Here is a 22,476-nt window from a genome sequence, read left to right on the forward strand (position 1 = left end):
GGTCTTCTATTTAAGACCGAGATGAGGAATTTCTTTTCTTGGAGGGGCATTAATCTTTGGATTTCACTACCCCAGAGAGCAATGGAAGCTGCGTAATTGAATATATTCAAGGCTGAGTTAGACAGATTTTTAATCTACAAGAGAGTCAAAGATTATGGGGGTGAGCCAGGAAAGTGAAGTAAAGCCCACAAGTCAGCCATGATCTTATTGAATGGTGAAGCAGATTCGAGGGGCCAAATGGCCTCCTGCTCCTATTTCTTATGTTCTTATGGAAGATTGGCAGGTAAAACAGTAACTGAACAGTGGGCTGTCTTTAAAGAGGAAGTTTGGGTACAGCCGAGGTACATTCCCAGAAGGGGGAAAAGGTAGGGAAACCAAAGCCAGAGTAAGATGCAGCAGAAAAAGGATGTATATGACAGATATCAGGTTGATAATACAAGCGAGAACCAGGTTGTGTATAAGTTCAAAGGGGAAGTGTAAAAGAAAATCAGAGAGGCAAAGACAGAGTTTGGCAGAGGCTGGCAGCTAACATATAAGGGAAAGTCTTCTATAGGCATATAGATAGTAAAAACCTACGTGAAATGAGGTGGAGCAATTACAGATCAAAAGGGGATCTATTCATGGAAACGGAGGGCATGGCTGCGGTACTAAATGAGTACTTTGCATTTGTCTTTACCAAAGAAGATGATGTTGCCAAAGTCATACTCTAAAAGGGGGTAATTGAGATACTGGATGGGCTAGGAGAAGTTATTAGAAAAGCTAGTTGTACTAAAAGTTATGTCACCAGACACTGGATTCTTAGGATGCTGAGGGAAGTAAGGGCGGAAATTGTAGAGTTATTAGCTATAATCTTCCAATCCTCCTTGGACATGGGTGTGTGGAACCAGGGGACTAGAGAACTGCAAATGTTACATCCTTGCTCAAAAAAAGGTGCAAGGAAAAGCCCAACAACTACAGACTAGTCATTTTCACATCAGTAGTGGGAAAGCTTTGAGAGACATTTATCTGGGACAAAATTAACAGCCGATCGGACAAGTGCGGATTACATGGATTTTTTTAAAAGGCAAATCATGTCTAACTAATTTAATGGAGTTTTTCTGATAAGGTAACAGAGATGCTTGATGAAGGTAATGCTGCTTATGTGCTATACATGGATTTCCAAAAGGCTTTTGATAAACTGCACAGAAAACTGCCAACAAAATTGAAGCCTATGGAATAAAAAGGAAAGTAATAGGATAGATATGAAGTTGGATGAGTCATAAACAGTAGTGGGGGAACAATCATTTTTCTGACAACCTGGAGTGAGTTTCCACAGGGTTGTACTAGGTCCACTGCTTTTTAAAATCTATATAAATGACCTAGACTTGGCTGAACAGGGCACAATTTCAAAATTTGCAGATGACACAAGCTTGAAAGTACTGTGAACTGTGACAGTTTTCAGGAGGACAGACAGGCTGGTGAAATGGGCAGACATGTAGCAGGTGAAATTTAATTCCGAGAAGTATGAAGTGATACATTTTGGTAGCAAGAATGAGGGAAAGCATTATAAAACGCCCTCAAAGTCACTTCTATAGATTGTAAATAGCCAAGGCCCAAGCAAAGATCCTTGTGGTACCTCATTACTTGCAACCTGCCAACCTGAAAATGACCTATTTATTTTCTGTTTTCTGTCTATGAACCAATTCTCAATCCATTCTAATATATTACTCTATTTCCATGAACCTTAATCTTGTGCAGCAACCTCATGTGGCATGCCACTGAATGCCTTTGCAAGTGTCCTTCTCATTCCCCATCTCCACATGAACAAGCCCTTCCTTCTATTTTAATTCTACTTAATCAGTATATCTCCAACATAAGTTTCCACAACATTTACATTTCCTGCTCCTCCATTATTTACTTCAATATTTTAATTTAAGACACAACTGAATAAAAGCCAGACAACTGGGAACAATGTTCCACCGCGCAGTCAATTGAGGAGAAGCGTACAGCAAAGTAATAGATATGTCATGAGTTCCAAAGCTAAATTTTAAAACATAACTAGATTATCATATCAATATAACATTCAGGTCATAGACCTGAAACTTTAACTGTTTCTCTCTTCCCAGATGCTGCCAGGCCTACGGAGTTTCGGATCTACACTATCCTCTTCTGCTGCTTGTTCTTTTAAATTTTCTCTCATTTTTTTCTTTCAGTCTTTTTTCTATCGTGCTTAATCCACTTCTATTTTCCTATTCCTTACCCAGTTTTCTGTCTCTATGATGGACTCAAATTTACCTATTTCTTTTTCCAGCACTTGTGTTTATTTTACTGACCAGGAATTATGCCATTGAGCACAATATTCACGAGATCCCAGATGAGATACTGACATGTGGTTATCTCATCAACATGACAGTAAATTGCTGCACAAATCAAATGCAATGCTAACAGCAAACCTAAAAATCCAATTAATGCAGTTTGCCATCAAAACCACAATAGCTACAATTTCTAGCCTACAATCCCACTAACATAACACAATAGGGCTTCAGGAAGATACTCACTCATCTTCCTCTTGCTCTCGCTTGTGCTTTCTCCTGAAAAAAAATTCATTCCTCCTGTTTAAGGCAGAAACAGAGATTAGATGGAGGAGAACAAGAAATCATGCAAACAGCAAGAATTATTTGTTTTTAAATCAGCCCATTTTGAGCACTAGCTTACTTAAATTTAAAAATTACATTGAAGTACTACTACCGGCTTAAAAAAATGATTTTTCTAGAAAATTGTAACGTGATGTTGTAGAATTCTTTTAGACCCCAAAATGCCATTGGTAACCCAAGTCCCGAAGATCTTCAAAAATAGTTTAGTTTTGAGATACCGACATATCGCCTTCCTCTGAATGCGTAAACACGCTGGTGCAGATTTCAAGTAATAGTCAGACACACACCATTTTTAATTAATGGGCAAAGGTCACAGCACAGAATATCATATCTGCAGCTGTGCACTTTTATAACCCAAGGAGCACACTGTAGATAAAAATGGCATCTCCAAGTGCAGCAGACTGGAGCAAACCCAGTCACATAATGCCATCCCACTGACATCATAAAGAGTGTCATGCACAGTCACTGACCCTAGTGACACAGCAAGGTTCACTGACTGCAAGTCATAAAATGTGTTATATTGGCTTGACACCATAATAGCAAATAGTCCCACTTGTACTAAAAGTGTACACTTGGGCCTTAACAGTCTTCCATGACAACCAAGCTTCCTAAATGCCCTGCTCCCAAGAAAGTTAAAGCAGTGAGTACTTTTGAAAGGCTGAAGCCACCACAAGTGATCAAAGATCTTCCTAAAAACAGCAGGAGACTTAACATATATAAAAAATAGATTTCAAAAGCATTTCTTTGCCCCCAAATAGCTAAATTTCATCAAGTGATGATGGTATGTTGGTCAATCTCAGCCTGGGGTTGGTGTTGGGGTAAAATGGTTAGGGTCCTAGCTTTCTGATTACCAAGATTACAAGCGCCTCCATGACCTTGCTCCTCTATATATCTGCAATCTTTCCCAGCCCTATAACTTCTCAAGACAATCCATTCCTTTGATTCTGGTCTCTTCTCACTGATAGCAAAGCTGAACAACTTCAACCCTGCTTCCTCCTGAAACACTTCAGCCCTGTCCCCCCCACTTGAAATCTTTCTAAAAACTCAATACTCATTCATCACCCTTGTAACGACTACTTTCTGGCTTGGTTCCTCACAGCCACCTGTGAAATGCCTGGGAAAGTTTCTTTTTAAGGGTGCCTTACAAACACAATCCAATGAACTGGAACAATACTGGAAATGCAAATGAGGCTGTTGGGTGAGAACAAGATTGAATGTCAGTTCCTGCAGATGAATAGACTGTAAATACTCCATGTCTAGATTAACAGGTGGAGGATGGCCATTAGGATGAGATACTGGGGAACAACCGGCACTTGTGAAACTATACTCCTGTAATCAATGCTTTCAGGAGAAGTGGATAAGCAGGGTAAGAATCAGAAGAAAATAAAAACAGGTGAAAGCAGGGTCTGCCTATAGCCCAACTAATTCCTGGCAATGAAGAGAGAGAAACAGCAGAAACACTTGGTTGTCTTTGCTTTGTTCGCTAGTTGCTATAACATAATGATTAAGATACTGGACCAGCAACCAAAAGGCTAGAAGCTGAAGTTGTGAAATTGAATTCAATAAATCTAGTAATTTTTGGACTCGCACCAGAGCTTGACCACAAAATCTGCCAGACTACTGCAGAAATAACTGGTTCATGAATGTTCTCCATTGAAGGGAACCTGCTCACCTCTACTCATTCTGGTTTATATTTGACTCCAGCCCTATTCTATATGGTTGGCTTTCCATGCCTTCCGGGCGACAAGGAATGGGTAATAAATACTGTGTTGCCCATATCACATGAACAAAAAATTCCCAAAATGCTGAGTATGCAACATATGCAATACACTAAATTAGAGTGGGGTGGCGGGGGGGTTCTGGAGAGGGAATAAGTAGGCTCACAAAGCAAAAGGATACGGTGGCATTGCAGGGCAGCTACTTAGGCAACGATACCCAGAGTGTGACAGGAAGGGACAGAGTGTACAAACATAAAAAAAAGCAGCAAATAGGGTCAAAATGGTAAAAAGGCAAAACTAATGGCTCTTTACCTAAACGCACATAGTATTCGGAACAAATTAAATGAATTAACGGTACAAATAGAGGTTAATGGGTATGATCTTATAGTCATTACGGAAACATAATTACAAGGAGATCAAAGCTGGGAATTAAATATTCAAGGGTATGTGACTTTTCAAAAGGACAGGCAGGAAGGAAAGAGTGGTGGGGTAGCTTTGTTAGTACAAGGTGGAATAAGTACGATAGCAAGAAATTATCTTGGATCGGAAGATATGGAATCCATATGGGTGGAGGTAAGAAATAATAAGGAAAGAAGGCACTGGTGGGAGGAGTCTATATGCCCCCTAACAGTAGCTATGCTGTCAGACAGAGAATAAATCAGGAAATAATGAGAGCATGTAGAAAAGGCGGTGTATTAATCATGGGTGACTTTAATCTCCATGTAGATTGGGAAAATTAAGCCACAAGCAAGAATTCATAGTGTATTCGGGACAGTTTCCTAGAACAATATGTCGTGGATCCAACCAGGGAGAAGGCTATTTTGGATCTGGTATGTGTAATGAGGCAGGTTTAATAAATGATCTCAGGGTAAAAGATCCCCTAGGAAACAGTGACCATAACATGGTGGAATTTAGCATTCAGTTTGAGAGTGAGAAACTTAGTTCAGAAACAACTGTGCTAAACTTAAATAAGGGTAATTACAAAGGAATGAGGGCAGAGTTGGCTGGAGTGGACTGGGAAAGGAGTTTAGCAGAAAAGACGGTTGACGAACAATGGCAGACATTTAAGAAAATAGTTCATGGCTCACAATAAAGATATATCCCAGTGAGGAAGAAGGATTGTAGGAAAGGGATAAACCAACCATGATTAACCAATTGAGTTAAGGATAGTATCAAAGTGAAAGAAAAAACATACAATGTGGCAAAGATTAGTGGTAAGCCAGAGGATTGGGAAAGTTTTAAAAACCAACAGAAAATGACCAAAAAAATAAAGAGGGAGAAAATAAACTTTGAGGGTAAACCATCAAGTAATATAAAAACGGACAGTAAGAACTTCTTTAAATATATAAAAAGGGAGGGCCAAAGTCAATATAGGCCCCTTAGAGAATGAGGCTGGGGAAATAATAATGGGAACCAGGAAATGGCAGAGGAGTTGAATAAATACTTTGCATCAGTCTTCATGGTAGAAGCTACTAATAGCTTTCCAAAAATACTAAATAATCATGGGGCAAAAGGCGGGGTGGAGGGGAATAAATACAATAACTATCACTAGAGAAAAAACACTAGGGAAACTAATGGGCTAAAGGCCGATAAGTCACCTGGACCTGAGGGGTTACATCCTAGGATATTAAAGTAAAGAGCTGCAGAGATTCACTGGTAGCAATCTTCCAAGAATCCTTAGATTCTGGAAAAGTCCCAGAGGACTGGACAACTGCCAATATAACACCCTTATTCCAAAAGAGAGGGAGACAAAAAACAGGTAATTTATAGGCCAGTTAGCTTAACATCTGTCATCGGGAAAATGTTGTAGTCTATTATAAAGGATACAATAGCAGAGCATTTAGAAATGCATAATATAACCAAGCAGAGTCAGCATAGCTTCATGAAGGGGAAATCATGCCTGACAAATTGATTAGAATTCTTTGAGGAGGTAACAAGTAGGATAAATGATGGGGAACCAGTAGATGTAATATATTTGGATTTCCAAAAGGCGGTCAATAAGGTACCACACATAAGGCTACTTAATAAGATAACAGCCCATGGTGTTGGGGGCAGTATATTAGCATGGATAGAGGACTGGCTAACTAACAGATGGCAGAGAGTTGGAATATGGGGGGCATTTTCAGGATGGCAACCTGTAACTAGTGAAGTGTCACAGGCATCAGTGCTGGGGCCACAACTATTTACAATATATATTAATGACTTGGATGAGGGAAATGAATGTACTATTGCCAAGTTTGCAAATGACACAAAGATAGGTGGGAAGGCAAGTGGTGAGGATGACACAAGGGGTCTACAGAGGGATATAGACAGGTTAAGTGAGTGGGCAAAAGCTTGGCAGATGGAATATAATATGGGAAAGTGTGAGGTTATGCACTTTGGCAGGAAGAGTAGAGGAGCTGAATATTATTTAAATGGAGAAAGAGTGAAGAAAGCTGCAGCACAGAGGGATTTAAGGGTCCTCGTGCATGAATCCTAAAAAATGCTAGCATATGAGTTCAGCAAGTAATAGGTGAGGCAAATTGAATGTGTTGGCCTTTATTTCGAAGGGAATGGAGTATAAAACAGGGAAGTCTTGCTAAAACTATACAAGGCACAAGTTAGACCACACCTAGAATACTGCGAACATTTTTGGTCCCCTTATCTAAGAAAAGACGTACTGGCATTGGAGGCAGTCCAGAGAAGGTTCACGAGGTTGATTCCGGGTATGGAAGGATTTTCTTATGAGGAGAGGTTGAATAGGTTGGGCCTGTACTAATTGGAGTTTAGAAGAATGAGAGGCGATCTTATTGAAACATAAGATTCTTAGAGGGCTTGACAGGGTAGATGCTAAAAGGTGTTTCCCCTTGTGGGAGAGTCTAGGACCAGAGGGCATAGTCTCAGAGTAAGGGGGCGCCCATTTAAAACAGAGATGAGGAGGAATTTCTTCTCTCAGCAGATAGTCAGTCTTGGAATTCTTTACTGCAGAGGGCTGTAGAGGCTGGGTCATTAAGTATATTCAAGGTGGAGATAGACAAATTTTTAATCAGTAAGGGAACCAAGGGTTATGGGGAAAAGGCAGGAAAGTGGAGTTGAGGATAATCAAATCAGCCATGATCTCATTGAATGGCGGAGCAGACTTGATGGGCCGAATGGCCTACTTCTGCTCCTACATCTTATGGTCTATGGTCTTATGGACTGTGACCATGATAAACTATCCTATTCTTGGTGAAAAGGCATTGTGCCTCAAGAGTAGCTAGCCAAACATCTGAACTCTAGGCAAAGAGAGCTGGAGAGGTTAACCTTCACAAAGGGAGTTTTCAGATATTGTCTTTTTCTGCTTAAATGGGAGTGATGGGCAGAGTTGAAACACCACTCCTTCCCTTTCTACTACTGAAACAAGGTTAATTCATTACTAGCGAGAACTTTACAATATGAAATCCCATGAACTTCAACACAATGTACATAGGACTGCGACCACAGTGGCAGTACATTACTCTACATTCAGCTATATAAACGTTTTGCATCCACCGTATCTCAAACAGATGAGAAAGTGTCCAATATGTGCACAAGGTAACACACCCACACAATGCCGAGGGATATCTAGTGGTACTATGTAAAGTGACACATAAGGGTAGTATCTTATGCAAATTAGTTATTACAATCTTTCTGCTTATGTAATACCCAAGTTATACAATAGCAGTGCTTTGGTTTTCTGTTTGTAAACATCATTCTTAGTCTTCTCTGGCAAAGACAGTCACGTATAGTTGTAATTATTTACAGCACAGAAGCAAGTCATTCTGCCCAACACGTCTGTGCCTGTGTTTATGCTCCACATGAGCATCCTCCCACTCTGCTTCATCTCACATCATCAACATATCTTTCTATTCCTTTCTACCTCACATGCTTATCTAGCTTCCCCTCAAATACATCTATGTTACAAACTCAGCTTCTCCCTTTGATAGTGAGCTCCAGATTCATCACTCTCTGGGTAAAGATGCTCCTCCGAATGCCCTATTGGGTTTATTACTGACTATCTTACATTTATGGCCCCTAATTCTGGTCTCACCCAAGAGTAGAACCATTTTCCCTACACCAACCTATCAAACCATTTCATTACCTTAAAGACCTCTATCAGGTCACTCCTTAGCCATCGCTTTTCTAGAGAAAAGAACCCCAGCCTCTTCAATCTTTTGTGATTGTTGTAACCTCTGATTCTGGTATCATTCTAGTATTTTTTTTTTTTTTTTTTTTGCTCCTTCCCCAATGCCCCTATATAGTAAGATGTTCTTTGTTATTAACTAAAACCCTAACAATTTCACTCCACTCTTTCCTGGTGTACATTTTTTCAAGTGTTCGTAACATAGCAAAAGTGTCATTAACGAAACACAAGGGAAGTGCAACATTTACAATAACAACTTAAAGCACCTTTAACAGGATTTTAAAATTCTGAGGCGTTTCATCAGAGCATTACGAAACAAATTATGAGCTACATAAGGAGATATTAGGTCAGGTGGCCAAAAGAGATAAGGGATAGGTTTTATGGAGTGTCTTAAAGGAAGAAAGTGAGGTCAAGGTGGAGAAGTTTAGGGACAGAATTCTATATCTTAGGGTTTAAGCAGCTGAAGGCATGGTCACTAATGGTGCAGCGATTCAAATCAGCTATGGTCAAAAGTCCAGAATTAGATGAGTGCTGACATCTGGGTTGTGGGGTTGGAGGAGAATACAGACATATGGAGTAGCAAGGCCATAGAGGGATTTGAAAACCAAGGGTGAGAATTATAAAATCAAGATGTTGCTTGACCGGGAGCCAATATAGCGAGCACAGGGGTTATAGGTGAATGGTGATTAGATGGAGACACAGGCAAAAGAGTTTTGGTTGATCTCAAGCTGACAGAAGGTAGAATGTAAGAGATCAGCCAGGAGTGCATTGGAACAGTAAAGTCGAGGGCTAACAAAGATATGAATAATCATTTATAAGAAAAGTTACAATGAGGGGGCACAGCCCCATCTCTTCTCACAAGTTCACAACAGTAAGGACAAAGATCGAAGGCCTTCCCATTTCAAAATTCTGGCACAGCTTTAGTTTGGTTCTCAAACTACAGAGCAGCCATATGAGCAGCCAAGTGCTAAAAGGTGGCAGTAAAATTCTACCTCCATTGCATTTGCCCACCTTATATTGAGTTAACAGGTTAAAACAACCTATAAGAGCTTGTGCTGCTGTAGCACAGCGTTGGGTGTCAGGTTCAGGAGCGATATGGAAAGATACATTAAAAAAAACTATTCAGAACTTCCCTCCTAATTGTGCAAAATACTGTTTCCCCCGATCAAACACAAGCTATAACACAGAAGGCACCCAACCTTTCCCATACCTTCAATGCCAAGATGAATCAGCTTCTACCCAGATTCTTAATACTCACACGGTGGAATGCTTCAGTTCACTGTTTGCAGAAGTAGTTCTCATTCCATTTACCATGGGATTGGATCCTGGAGACTCCATACCAGTATCCATGCTTTCATTTATTCCACCTCCCTGCTTGGCGCCGTTTCCTTCCAGCTGTGCAGTGGAATCACAATATTCTGGTACAAAGCAATCTGTCTGCCAGCATAATGGATTCTGGATATGTGCTGCAGCATGTGACGCATTCCTCCCATACACATCCAGTGCAGGTGACTGAAACAGCTGTCTACCAGCAGGTGCCAATGAGCTGTAACAGAGGCTGTGTGCCATCACCATAGCAGATAATGCAACGGAGTTCAGTTATTTTTTTAAAAAAGTCAGTCCCTGTAAGAGGAGAACCAATGTTACTATGTGTCAGATGAATAACAGCAGAAGGGCACTTTTTGTTGACAAGGCTCAGCCAAATCAACTTTTGAGTATCACACTTATATAAAAAGTGCAAACGGAGCATCTTGCTGGTTTAATGAATGGATCAAGATCCATACAGAGTAAAATAATATATTACTGATACCTTTTTCAATTTCACTTGATTTTTAAAACTCTTGTTGCAGTATTATGAGGCTCAGTGATGCAGACCAATCGTGTTGCAATGCGAACGTATTTCTGCCACAAACATTTATCAATTCAGCTTATAAAATTGGTAGCTTAGTGGTATGTACATTAGATTGCTTATGTTCTAACACCAGCCTTGTAAATGGGCAATTTATTTAAAAGTTATTAAATAAAGCATGCTTATATTGTACACTTGGTAGCCATTGCTTTCCTAAATTCACTCCCACCGTACCAGATACAATTCTGACTTCATGGGCACGCCTCAAATAGGTCAGCTCCAAGGACTCAGGGGCCCAGCTACAAGGAACTTTCATGCCACACAGTCCATCAAGACATGCACAATGACATCACAAACATCAATACAGTGACACCGGTGGATGCAGCTTCACCCAGCTTGCATCACTGCCCCGCTCACACTATTTACAATCAAATGTTTGAGTCAGCATTTTAATAATAAAGATGGAACGAAATGCTGCTGCTCAGACCTGGTTAAAGTTGCTGCGAGTGTATACACGAAGGGTTAGTGTCATGTAAGTAAATTGCACTGCAAGACAAGCACACATCAAGCATAAATCTCCAAAGAATGCCAGAGCAATTCAAGCAGCTGGACATATCTGATAGGAGGGATTCCAAGACTAAAGCTGTTCAGGAACTCAACCCTCTCAGATTTGGATACAGACCAATTCTTCAACTTGCTGAATTTGCCCATTCCCTGGTAAAACATACCGCATTGCCTCCTACCCAAATCCACATCATCTTTTTGTTTACTGTCCTTTCAGTAAATTATGTATTACATTCTGGCCACAGAATTGGACCTTTTATTCATCTGCACATTTGTCACTCCGGCCACAGCTCCTAAGCTTTGCTCTGAATACAAGAATTTTAGGTCAAGTAAATCAAACTGCAACTTACTTTTACCAGGAGTCCTTCAGATCGAAAGGATATCTATAGTTGCAATTTGCCACAATTATACAACACTGGTTGTTTCAAGGCTACAGCATGCCACAGGCAGCACTGATAAAGCAATGAAGTTCAGATTGCAACTTTAATATATAGAAATATTTAGACGACCAACTGTTTTTGAAGCAAATATTTAAATTCCATTTTCCTTTAAAAACAGAAGATTAGGCAAGTTTGACCCTGTAGTTTCATGGAGGTTTTTATTTATTTTTACTTATTTTTACCTTCCTCCCAAGTTTTATAAAGGGGTCTGACTGGAATTGGTAATATTTGCAATCATGATTTACATTTTTACTGAGAATTTTAAGTCAGAGATTGAAGCCACCTGCCTTTGACACATACTTCACCATAGGTGTTAAACTTTTGAAAGATTTTCCAATTTTGGTGAATTTTACACAACATTACAAGCACACAGTAGCTGCCTATCAACTCCTCACAAAATGAAATTAAGTAGCAATAAAAACAGAAAATGCTGGGAATACTCAGCAGGTCAAGTTGCATCTGTGGGAAGAGAAACAGTTAACTTTTCAGGTCTGTAACCTTTCACCAGAAAGGTTAGAGATGTAATAGGTTTTAAGCAAGTGAAATGGGAAAGGATGAGAAAAAGAATAAAAAGGAAAGGTATGTGATAGGTTAGAAGAAAGGAGAGATTAAATTACAAAAGAATTGGTGTTGCAAGGTCAAAGGGAGAGGTAATGGTACAAATAAAGAAACAAAATGTGTGTCTAGAGGAGGTGTGAATAGCAAAATGATGAACAGCTGCCAGCCAAAAGCAAAAACAAGAGGGAAAACACAAGAGTAAAACCAAAACCTGCAAAGAAAAAGGAAACAAAATAGGAGCAAGAGATTACGGTCTGAAATTGTTGAACTCAATGTTGAGACTGCAAGGTCGTAAAGTGCCTAGTCGAAAGATATGGGGTTGTTCCTTAAGCTCACGTTAAGCTTCATGTACAGGAAGCCAGGGACAGGGAGGTCAGTGTGAAAGCAAGATGGAGAATTAAGGTGACAGGCAACCAGAAGCTCAGGGTCATACTTGTGGACTGAATGGAGGTGTTCTGCAAAAGGCTCTGGTTCTTTTGCCAATCATTTAAAATCGCTATCCTCTGCTTATTGGCCCTTCCCCAACTTGAATAGTTTCTCTCCATCTATTCTGTCGAGAACCCGCACAGTGGAGGACCTCTATCAAATCTCCTCTAAACCTTCTCTTCCCCAAGAACAATCCCAGCTTTACTGATCTATCCACATAACTGATGATCCTCGTCCCCAGAATCTTCTCAAATCTTTTCTGCATCCTCTTCCAATACCTTTAATATGTGGTTTCCAGAACCCCACTATAAACCAGCAACAATAATTTATATGCCACCTTTAATGCAATAAAACATACCATGGCATTTCACAGGAGCATTATAAAACAAAATCTGACACTGAACCACATAAGGAGATGTTAGGTCAGATGACCAAAAGTTTGGTCAAAGAGGTAGGTTTTAAGCAGTGTCCTAAACCATAAAACCATAGAAAAGTTATGGTGAGAAAGAGGCCATTCAGCCCATCGTGTCTGCGCCGGCCGGAAAGAGTAAAAAAAGACTAGCCGCTCATTTTAACCCCACTTTCCAGCCCCTGGTCTGTAGCCTTGCAGATTACAGCACTTCAGATGCAGATCCAGGTACCTTTTAAATGAGATGAGCGTTTCCGCCTCACCCAACAACTTGGGCAGTGTATTCACCCACCACCATCTGGGTGAAAAGGTTTTTCCTCACGTCCCCTCTAATTCTTCTACCAATCACCTTAAATCTATGCCCCCTGGTAATTAACCCCTCAGCTAAGGGAAACAAGTCTTTCCCCTCTACCCTATTTAGGCCACTCATAATTTTGTACACCTCAATTAGGTCACCCTTTTGCCTCCCTCCTCTGTTCTAAGGAAAACAACCCTAGCCTATCCAATCTCTCCTCATAGCTGCAATTTTCAAGCCCTAGCAACATTCTTGTAAATCTCCTCTGTACTCTCTCCAGATCAATTATGTTCTTCCTGTAATGTGGTGACCAGAACTGTACACAAAATTCCAGCTGTGGCCTAACCAGCATTTTATACAATTCCATCATTACATCCCTGCTTTTGTATTCAATACCTCATCCAATAAAGGAAAGCATTCCATGTGCTTTCTTGACCACCGTGTCCAACTGTCCTGCCATCTTCAGGGACCTTTTTTTAAAAAAATTCATTCACAGGATATGGGCTTTGCTGGCTAGGCCAGCATTTATTGCCCATCCCTAGTTGCCCTTGAGAAGGTGATGATGAGCTGCCTTCTTGAACCGCTGCAGTCTATGTAGTGTAGGTATACCCACAGCACTGTTAGGAAGGGAGTTCCAGGATTTTGACCCAGCGACAGTGAAGGAATGGCGATATATTTCCATGTCAGGATGGTGAGTGATTTTGAGGGGAACTTCCAGGTGGTGGTGTTCCCATCTATCTGCTGCCCTTGTCCTTCTAGATGGTAGTGGTCGTGGGTTTGAAAGGTGCTGTCTAAGGAGCCTTGGTGAATTCCTGCAGTGCATCTTGTAGATGGTACACACTGCTGCTACTGTATGTCGGTGGTGGAGGGAGTGAATGTTTGTGGATGTGGTGCCAGTCAAGCGGGCTGCTTTGTCCTGGATGGTGTCAAGCTTGTTGAGTGTTGTGGGAGCGGCACTCATCCAGGCAAGTGGGGAGTATTCCATCTCACTCCTGACTTGTGCCTTGTAGACGGTGGACAGGCTTTGGGGTGTCAGGAGGTGAGCTACTCGTCGTACGATTCCTAGCCTCTGACCTGCCCTTGTAGCCACAGTATTTATATGGCTAGTCCAGTTCAGTTTCTGGTCAATGGTAACCCCCAGGATGTTGATATGCACTCCAAGGTCTCTCACTTCCTCAACCCCTCTCAATAACTTCCCATTTATTGAGTATTCCCTTGCCCTCCCCAAATGCATTACCTTACACTTTTTCAGACTGAATTCCATTTGCCACTTCTCCACCCACTCAACCAAACCATTGGTATCATTCTGGACACAACAGCTATTCTCTTCACTATCAATTACACAGCCAATTTTGTGTCATCTGCAAATTTCCCAATCATGCCTCCCACATTTAAGTCAAAATCATTACTATATACAACAAACAACAAGGGCCCAACAATGAGCCCTGTGGAACACCACTGGAAACCATTCTCCATTCACAAAAACATTCAAGAACCATTGCTCTTTGTTTCCTGTCACTGAGCCACGTTTTGGATACAACCTGTCACCTTCCCCTGTATCCCATGAAATCTCACTTTCCTGACCAATCTGCCATATGGGGACCTTGTCAAATGCCTTACTGAAATCCATACAGACAATATCCACTACACTACCCTCATCAATCCTCCTTGTTACTTCCTCAAAAAATTCTATTAAGTTAGTAAGACACGATCTTCTCCTAATGAAACCATGCTGACTATCCCTGATCAAACACGCCTTTCAAAGTAACAGTTTATCCTAAGATAAAAACAAAAAGCTAAAAGCTACTGCGGATGCTGGAAATCCAAAACAAAAACAGAATTACCTGGAAAAACTCAGCAGGTCTGGCAGCATCGGCGGAGAAGAAATCAGTTAACGTTTCGAGCCTTCATGGTTCTGCCGAAGGGCCATGAAGGCTCGAAACGTTAACTGATTTCTTCTCCGCCGATGCTGCCAGACCTGCTGAGTTTTTCCAGGTAATTCTGTTTTTGTAACAGTTTATCCTGTCTCTCAATTGTTTCCAATAACTTGCCCACCACCGAAGTCAGACTGAATCGGCCTATAATTTTCTGGTCTATCCCTCACACCCTTTTTAAATAAGGGTACAATGTTCCAGACCCCCAATTCTCTGGGACCTCGCCTGTATCTAGAGAGGGTTGGAAAATGATCCTCAGGGCATCTGCTATTTCCTCCCTGGCTTCCTTCAACAGCCTGGGATAGAATCCATCTAGCTCTGGTGATTTATCCACCTTCAAGGGTGCCAATCCCTCCAGTACTTCCTCTCTCATTATGCTTATTTTATCTAATATTTCACACTCCTCCTGTTTAACTAGAATTTCTGCATCATCCCTCTCCTTAGTGAAGACAGAGACAAAGTACTCATTGAACACCCTTCCCACATCTTCTGCATCAACCCACAAGTTACCATGTACATCTCTGATAGGCCCTACCTTTTCCTTAGTTATTCTCTTGCTCTTAATGTACTGGTAAAACATTCTTAGGATTTTCTTTGATTTTACCTGCCAATATTTTTTCGCATCCTCTTTTTGCTTTCCTAATTTCCATTTTACTTCACCCCTGTACTTTCTATACTCCTTTTGGCTTTCTACAGTATTAGGAATTTTGTGACTGCCATAAGCTTTCTTTGTCTGCTTTATCTTGGCCTCTGGATAACCAGGGGACTATGTGGGGTCATGTTTACACTGTGCCCATAGAATCTCACCTTTGGATGCCTCCCACCGATTTGACAGTTTTTCCTTCTAATAGCTGTATCCAGTACACTCTTGCCAGCTCACCTCTCAGTGTTGTAAAATTTGCCTTCACCCAGTTTAGAACTTTTACGCCTGTTCTATGCTTGCCCTTTTCCATAATGATGTTAAATCCAACTATATTATGGTCACCATCTCCAAAATGGTCCCGCACTGCTGTTTCACCCACTTGCCCAGCTTCATTTGCTAAGGCTAAATCTAGAATTGCGCCCCCTCTCATTGGGCTTGTTACATGCTGGCTAAAAATGTTCTCTTGAATGCAGTTCAAGAATTTTGTGCCCTCTGTGCCCTTCACACTATTCATATCCCAATTGATATTATGGTAGTTGAAGTCCCCAACGATTACTGCCCTATTGTTTTTGCACTTATAAATCTGTCTACATATTTTCTCTTCTAACTCGCTACCATTATTTGGCGGCCCATAGTATACTCCTAGCAATGTGGCTGCCCCTTCTTTATTTCTGAGCTCAACCCATATGGCCTCATTTGATGCTTCATTTAATATATCATCCCTCCTCACAGCTGTAATTGATTCTTTAACCAATAATGCTACACCCCTACCTTTTTTAACCCCTCCCTATCCTGCCTGAAAACTCTATATCCAGCGATGTTGAGCTACCATTTTTGCCCCTCCTTAAGTCAATTTTCCGTTATAGCGATGATATCATGCTGCCTTGTGTCTATCTGTGCCCTCAGCTCATCAGCTTTATATACTTTGCTCCCTGCATTTACATATATATCTTTCAACACTGCCAAAGGAGGAAAGTGGGCTAGAAAGGTGCAGAGGTGTAGGGAGAATATTCCAGAGTTTAGGCTTAGGCAACTGAAGGAGCAGTCACCACTGGTGGAGCAATTAAAATTGGGGCTGCTAAAGAGATCAAAATTAGCAAGCGTAGATATGTTGGAGGGTTGTGGGATGGAGGAGATTACTGAGATGGGGAGAGGTGAGGCCATGAGGGGGAATTGAAAACAAGGCTGAGAATTTTAAAATCAAGGCATTGCTTGACCAAGAGCCATTTAGGTTGGCAAGCACAGGGGTGGTAAGGGAATGGGACTTGGTATGAGCTATGGCACAGGCAGCAGAGCTTCGAATGGCCTCAAATTTTCAGAGGGTAGAATGTGGTAGATTAGCCATGAACCATTTGTGGATAGTTTGCCAAAGCTGGGATTGTTCTCCTTAGATAAGAGGTGGGGAGGAGATTTGATAGAGGTCTTCAAAATCATGAAGGAGCTGGTCAGAGTAGACAGAGAGAAGCTGTTCCCCTTGGTGGAAGGTCGAGAACCAGAGGACACCAATTTAAGTTGAATTACAAAAGAACCAAAGCCAATATGAAGAAAAATTTTTTATGCAAAGAGTGATTAGGATCTGGAATGCACTGCCTGATAGTGTGATGGAGACAGATTCAATCATAGTTTTCAGTAGGGAATTTGATAAATCTTATGAGAAATGATTTGCATGGCTACAAGGAAAAGGTGTATGAATGGGATGGGTGTATGGAACTAGCCGAGTTGCTCTTGCAGAGACACATTGTGCTGAATGTCTTCCTTCTGTGCTGTAACTATTCGATGATTCTATGAAACTGCCTTCAGTCTCCCATTCAGGACTAGACCAGGGTATCACGGAGGGAATGGTCCCTTTGGAATGCTGAAAGGGGAGGGTATGATGTGTTTGGTGATGTCATGCTGGAGGTGGCCAAAATGATGAAGGACTGATCTTTTAAATGTGGAGGAAGGTGGGGTGGAGGTAAGAACAATAACCACCCTAGCATAATTCTGGGAGGGAGAAGGGCAGGCAATGGGAAGGAGACAGTCAAAGTCCCTATAAACCACAGTGGGGGAGGACTCCTCTGTTGAGAAAAAAGGAAGATATATCAGAAACACTGGTACTGAAGGCAGTATCATCCAAACAGATGCAAAAAAGGGAGAAACTGGGAGAACAAAATGGAGCCCTGACAAAAGATGTGAGGAACTGTAGTTGAGATAGCTCTGGGAGTCAGTGCGTTTATAGTGAATATTAGTACATAACCCATTCCCAGAAATAGAGACAGGGAAGTTGAGGAAGGGAAGAGTCAGAAGTGGACCATGTGAAGGTGAGAGGGGTGGAAATTAGAAGCAAAATTGACAAAGATTTTCCAGTTCCTGGCAAATGCAGGAAACAGCACCGGAAAATGAGGTGAGGGAGCAGGCATCCAAGTAGGACTGGAACAAGGAATGTTCTACATATACTACATATAGATCTTAGCTATGTCTGTTTTTGAGTGCACTCTTAGCAACACCTTATATTTTATATGTCTCCCTCTGAATTTATTGCACTCCTTTCTCTTCTGTTCAACTCTAACACTGTCATGAAACCTGCTGACAGAGGCACTGCTATTATTATCTGATGAATCGATCTCTACCTTCCAAAGGCCAGATGCCATACTTCTTTCTACCTCCCCCTGGGTTATGACCAGACCACTGAACAGCAAACCATTGTCCCAAAAATGTTTCTGTGAAGTGGCTTTTGAATTTATGCTAAAGATGTTATATAAATATAACTTCATAGAATCATAGAAAGTTAACAGCACAGAAAAAGGCCACTTGGCCCATTGGAAAATTATAACAAGTTATATACAGTCTCAAAGTTCTTTCAATTCATGAACCATTTTGTTTTTCAACTGATAGAAGGTATTTGATAAAGGCTCTCATATCAGATTGTCAGCATAAGCTCATGGAATTAAAGGCAAATTATTAACCAGGTTAAAAAACTGGATGAGCAGAAGGAGGCATAGTAGGGATAATGGAAGGTGCTCTAATTGGTAGGATGTAGCCAGTAATATCCTGCAAAGATCTGTGTTGGAACATCAACTATTCACCATATTTAGTAACTACTTAGATGATGTAAATATTTTGGTTTACTATTCCATTTGCTGATGACAAAAATATAGGTAGAATAAAATCACAAAGATATTGGTAGAATGAAATCCACTTTCCATAGTTTTGCCTAATGTGGGCAAATGTGAGGTCATCCACTTTGGGCCCATAAAAGAAATGGTGAAAAGCTAGAAACAGTGGAGGTCCAAAGAGGCTTGGGGGTCCAGGTGCATAGATCATTAAAAATTTCATAAACAGGCACAGAAACTAATTAAAAAAGGCTAATGGGATGTTGGCCTTTATATCCACATTGCTACTGTCCCTTTTATTCCATGAGCAATAACTTTTCTCACAAATCTGTTGTGTGGCATTGTACCAAATGCCTTTTGAAAGTCCATGTACACTACATCAACAGCATTACCGTCATCGACCTTTTCTGTTACCGCTTCAAAAAAACTCCTGCAAGTTAGTTAAACACTATTTCCTCTTTAGAAATCTATGCTGGTTCTTCCCTATCAACCCATATTTTTCCTTGTGACTACTAATTCTATCCTGAATAATTGTTTCTGGAATCTTGCTCACCACTGAAGTTAAACTTTCTGGTCTGTAATTACTGGGCTTATCCTAACAACCTTTTCTGAACAAGGCCATAATGTTTGCAATTCTCCAATCCTCTGGCACCTCCCCTGAGTCTAAGGCTGAAAAGTTATGGCCAGTGTCTCTGCAATTTCTACTCTCACTTCCTTCAATATCCTTGGATGCATCTCGTCCGGTCCCAGTGCCTTGTCAACTTTAAGTACTGACAGTCTATTCAACACTTCCTCATCAATTTTGAACTCTTCTAGTGACAGAGTTTCCTCATCTGTCACCATGGCCTGGATAGCAACTACCTCCTTGGTAAAGATGGATGCAAAGTATTAATTTAATACCTCAGCCATGGCCCCTTCGTCCATGTGTAAATTCCCTCGTAGGTCCCTAATTGGCCCTACTCCTTTTATCACCCTTTTACTATTTATATGTCTATAGGAGACTTTGGGAGTCCCCCTTTATGTTGGCTGCCAGTCTTCTCTCATAATCCCTCTTTGCTTCTCCAATATGCTTTTTCACCTCCCCTCTGACCCTTCTGTATTCCTCTTGGTTATCAATTGTATTTTCTACCTGACACCTGTCATGAAGCACACTTTTTCTTCTTTATCTTAATTTCTATCTCCATTTTCATCCAGGGAGCTCTGGATTTGTTTGCCCTACCTTTCCCTTTCGATGGAATATACCTTGACTGTGCCCGAACCAAATTATTTTTTAAAGGTAGCCCATTATTCAGCTACAGTTTTTCCTGCCAATCTTTTGTTCCAGTTTATCTGGCCCAGATCCGTTCTTGCCCCATCAAAATCGGCTCTCGTCCAGTTAATTATTCTTACTCTGGATTGTCTATTGTCCTTTTCTATCGTCATCCTAAAATGTACAATACAATGATCACTGTCTCCTAAATGTTTCCCCACTGACACTTGATCTACTTGGCCCACCTCATTTCCAAGAGTCAGGTCCAACAGTGCATCTTTTCTTTTCTTGTTTGATTGGACTGATTGTTAATTTTAAAATTTGAGATTGATAGGTTTTGGTTACCCAAAGGCATTAAGGACTAGGGGGCATAGGCAGGTTTACAGTTAGCCATGATCTCATTGAATGGTGGAACAGGCTCCAGGACCTGAGTAGTCTACTCCTGTTTCTAATCTCTGCCACAAATCAATGAAGAATTCTTAAGTACTTTTGACGAGTCAAGCATTTGTTGGAAAATAGAAATAATGGAGAGCATTGGGAGCAAGGCTGAACTAGATGACCAGTGGAGAAAAACCAAAGGTGCATTCTTGATAGGCTAAGTGATCTGGTTTCTTTGCTATAACATGGAACTTGTACTGATTTGAGGTCTACCAATTTCACTCAATTGCCTATTGATGTCCCTTTAAACGCTAAAACTATATGCAGAGCATAAGCGGCTCACACTCCGGAAGTCAGGGCTGCATTATGCGCCTTAATTTCAACACAACATCCAGTCATCTTGCATGAAACACTGGTCCTTAATGTGCCCCTCCTGGATCAAAGCATCAAGAGAAATTAGTTTTAAAACCGTCAAACGGAATAAAAACAAAAGATGGGACTCGACGGCATTTTAAGCTTCTTCTGCAAATGGGCGGATTACGCCAGCACGGTGAACGCCACCTATCGTACTGTTCTAGAAACTTCTAGACATTCCCCCGCCCCCCCAGCCTCCCCGCCGCAATCATGTTCAATCTATGTCGCAGCAGATGCAAAAAACATTAAATTTAACGACCGTAAAACTTCAGGCACTCAGCCGTCCGGGTTGCATAAACAGAAAATTACAACTTGCGTTGCCATGTCAGATGGCAATGTGCCTGCAGGGCTTTCATATCGGTGGAGGTCAACATGCTTTGCATACATTAGAATATAGATGTGCCAAGAACGCAATTCTTGAAGTGCACATAAAACTGATCAAAATTCACAGCGTTGCATTGCGAACTACCCGTAAAGCAGCTGTTGAACTGACGCTGCTGTAAAATGCCAGTGCAAGTGTGATCAAGGTAACAAGTAGTCTCAGATCGCTCCTAATTCATAACACTGATGATGCACAGTTACTGCAGACAGTGCATTGCTGCAAATGCACACAAACCTTGATGTGTCAGGGACAACTGGGGAAAAGCAATGGAGCAGCAGAGGGACCGGCGCGAACAGCCCCCAGCTCCCGGAACCCAGCTCAACCGTCAACCGCCACTTCAAACACTCGAACGACCGCGGAATCGCCGCCGCGTTTCCCGTTTCTCTTTTTTTTTTCTCTCAACCACCTCGCCGCCCGCTCGCCTAGACATCTAGTCATCCTCCCGTTTACCTCGCCGTTTCACCTTATCCCTCACGTCGTGCCATCGTCGCTGGGATGATCTGAGACGCAAGCCCACAATCGGGCGCCGCACCGGCCGTAAGCATGCGCATTAGCAAACCTGAAGCCTGTTTGAAGGAGATGCAATCGCCATCTTTGTTAGGGGCAAGAAAATGCTAACATCGGGGAATGACGGCATGGCAGGTAACAGGTATCACAATAACACCATTGATGGCATTGACAGTGGCAGCAGGTTTGGGCTTTGGACATCTCAGCTGATTTTCTGTCCTAGGACCTTTAAAATTAGCTTTTTATGTTTGAGGAGGAAAAACTTAAGAGCACAAAACACCTATTGACTATATTGAGGGAGCACCAGTTTTTCTTTTTAAACCAAGGCAAATTCAGTGAAAACCAGTTTTTCGTTTTAAACCAAGGCAGATTGAGTGAAAGCCAGTTTTTATTTTAAACCAGGACAAATTCTTTCAGCGAAAACCAGTTTTAATTTTAAACCAGGGCAAATTCATTCAGTGAAAACCAGTTTTTGTTTTAAACCAGGCTAAATCCAGGACATATGGTGTAGGTGCACATTTTGATATTTTGTCTATTCCTGTTATGCAGTAAGGCATTTTTAATATGTCTTGTATTTCTGTTTGAGAGTAAATTGTGATGTGGACCAGTGTGCAGAACTCAAAACCGGGTGGTGGGAACGTGAACTGTGGAGGACATTAGGATGAAGGGAGAAGGATTCTAACCAGATATCAATACTGAGGCTTATATGGAACTTTTTTAAAATAAAGACAGTCTCAACAAAACAGGGACAAGCACACATAGACTTGTCAGGGCATGTCACTGGGGCAGTAACTAACCACCAGGCACCCAGTCTACAGACAGAAACACCTGGAAAAACTCAGCA

The 22,476-nt window shown here is 41.3% G+C and overlaps 1 protein-coding gene across 1 annotated transcript in view; it reads right to left on the minus strand.

Annotated features, from left to right (window-relative positions):
• Positions 1–21,650, minus strand: part of LOC144687600 (uncharacterized) — a 34,788-nt gene extending 13,138 nt beyond the window's left edge. The window contains exons 1-3 of the mRNA XM_078553936.1: positions 21,548–21,650; positions 9,751–10,115; positions 2,538–2,591 (exon numbers count right to left, since the gene is read on the minus strand). Coding sequence (XP_078410062.1) covers positions 2,538–2,591; positions 9,751–10,067 — 371 coding nt within the window. The 5' untranslated portion in view covers positions 10,068–10,115; positions 21,548–21,650. The remainder of the gene's footprint in view (positions 1–2,537; positions 2,592–9,750; positions 10,116–21,547) is intronic.
• Positions 21,651–22,476: the final 826 nt, after the last annotated feature.

This window comes from Cetorhinus maximus, chromosome 12, assembly GCF_964194155.1.
Source record: "Cetorhinus maximus chromosome 12, sCetMax3.hap1.1, whole genome shotgun sequence".
Lineage (NCBI taxonomy): Eukaryota > Metazoa > Chordata > Chondrichthyes > Lamniformes > Cetorhinidae > Cetorhinus > Cetorhinus maximus.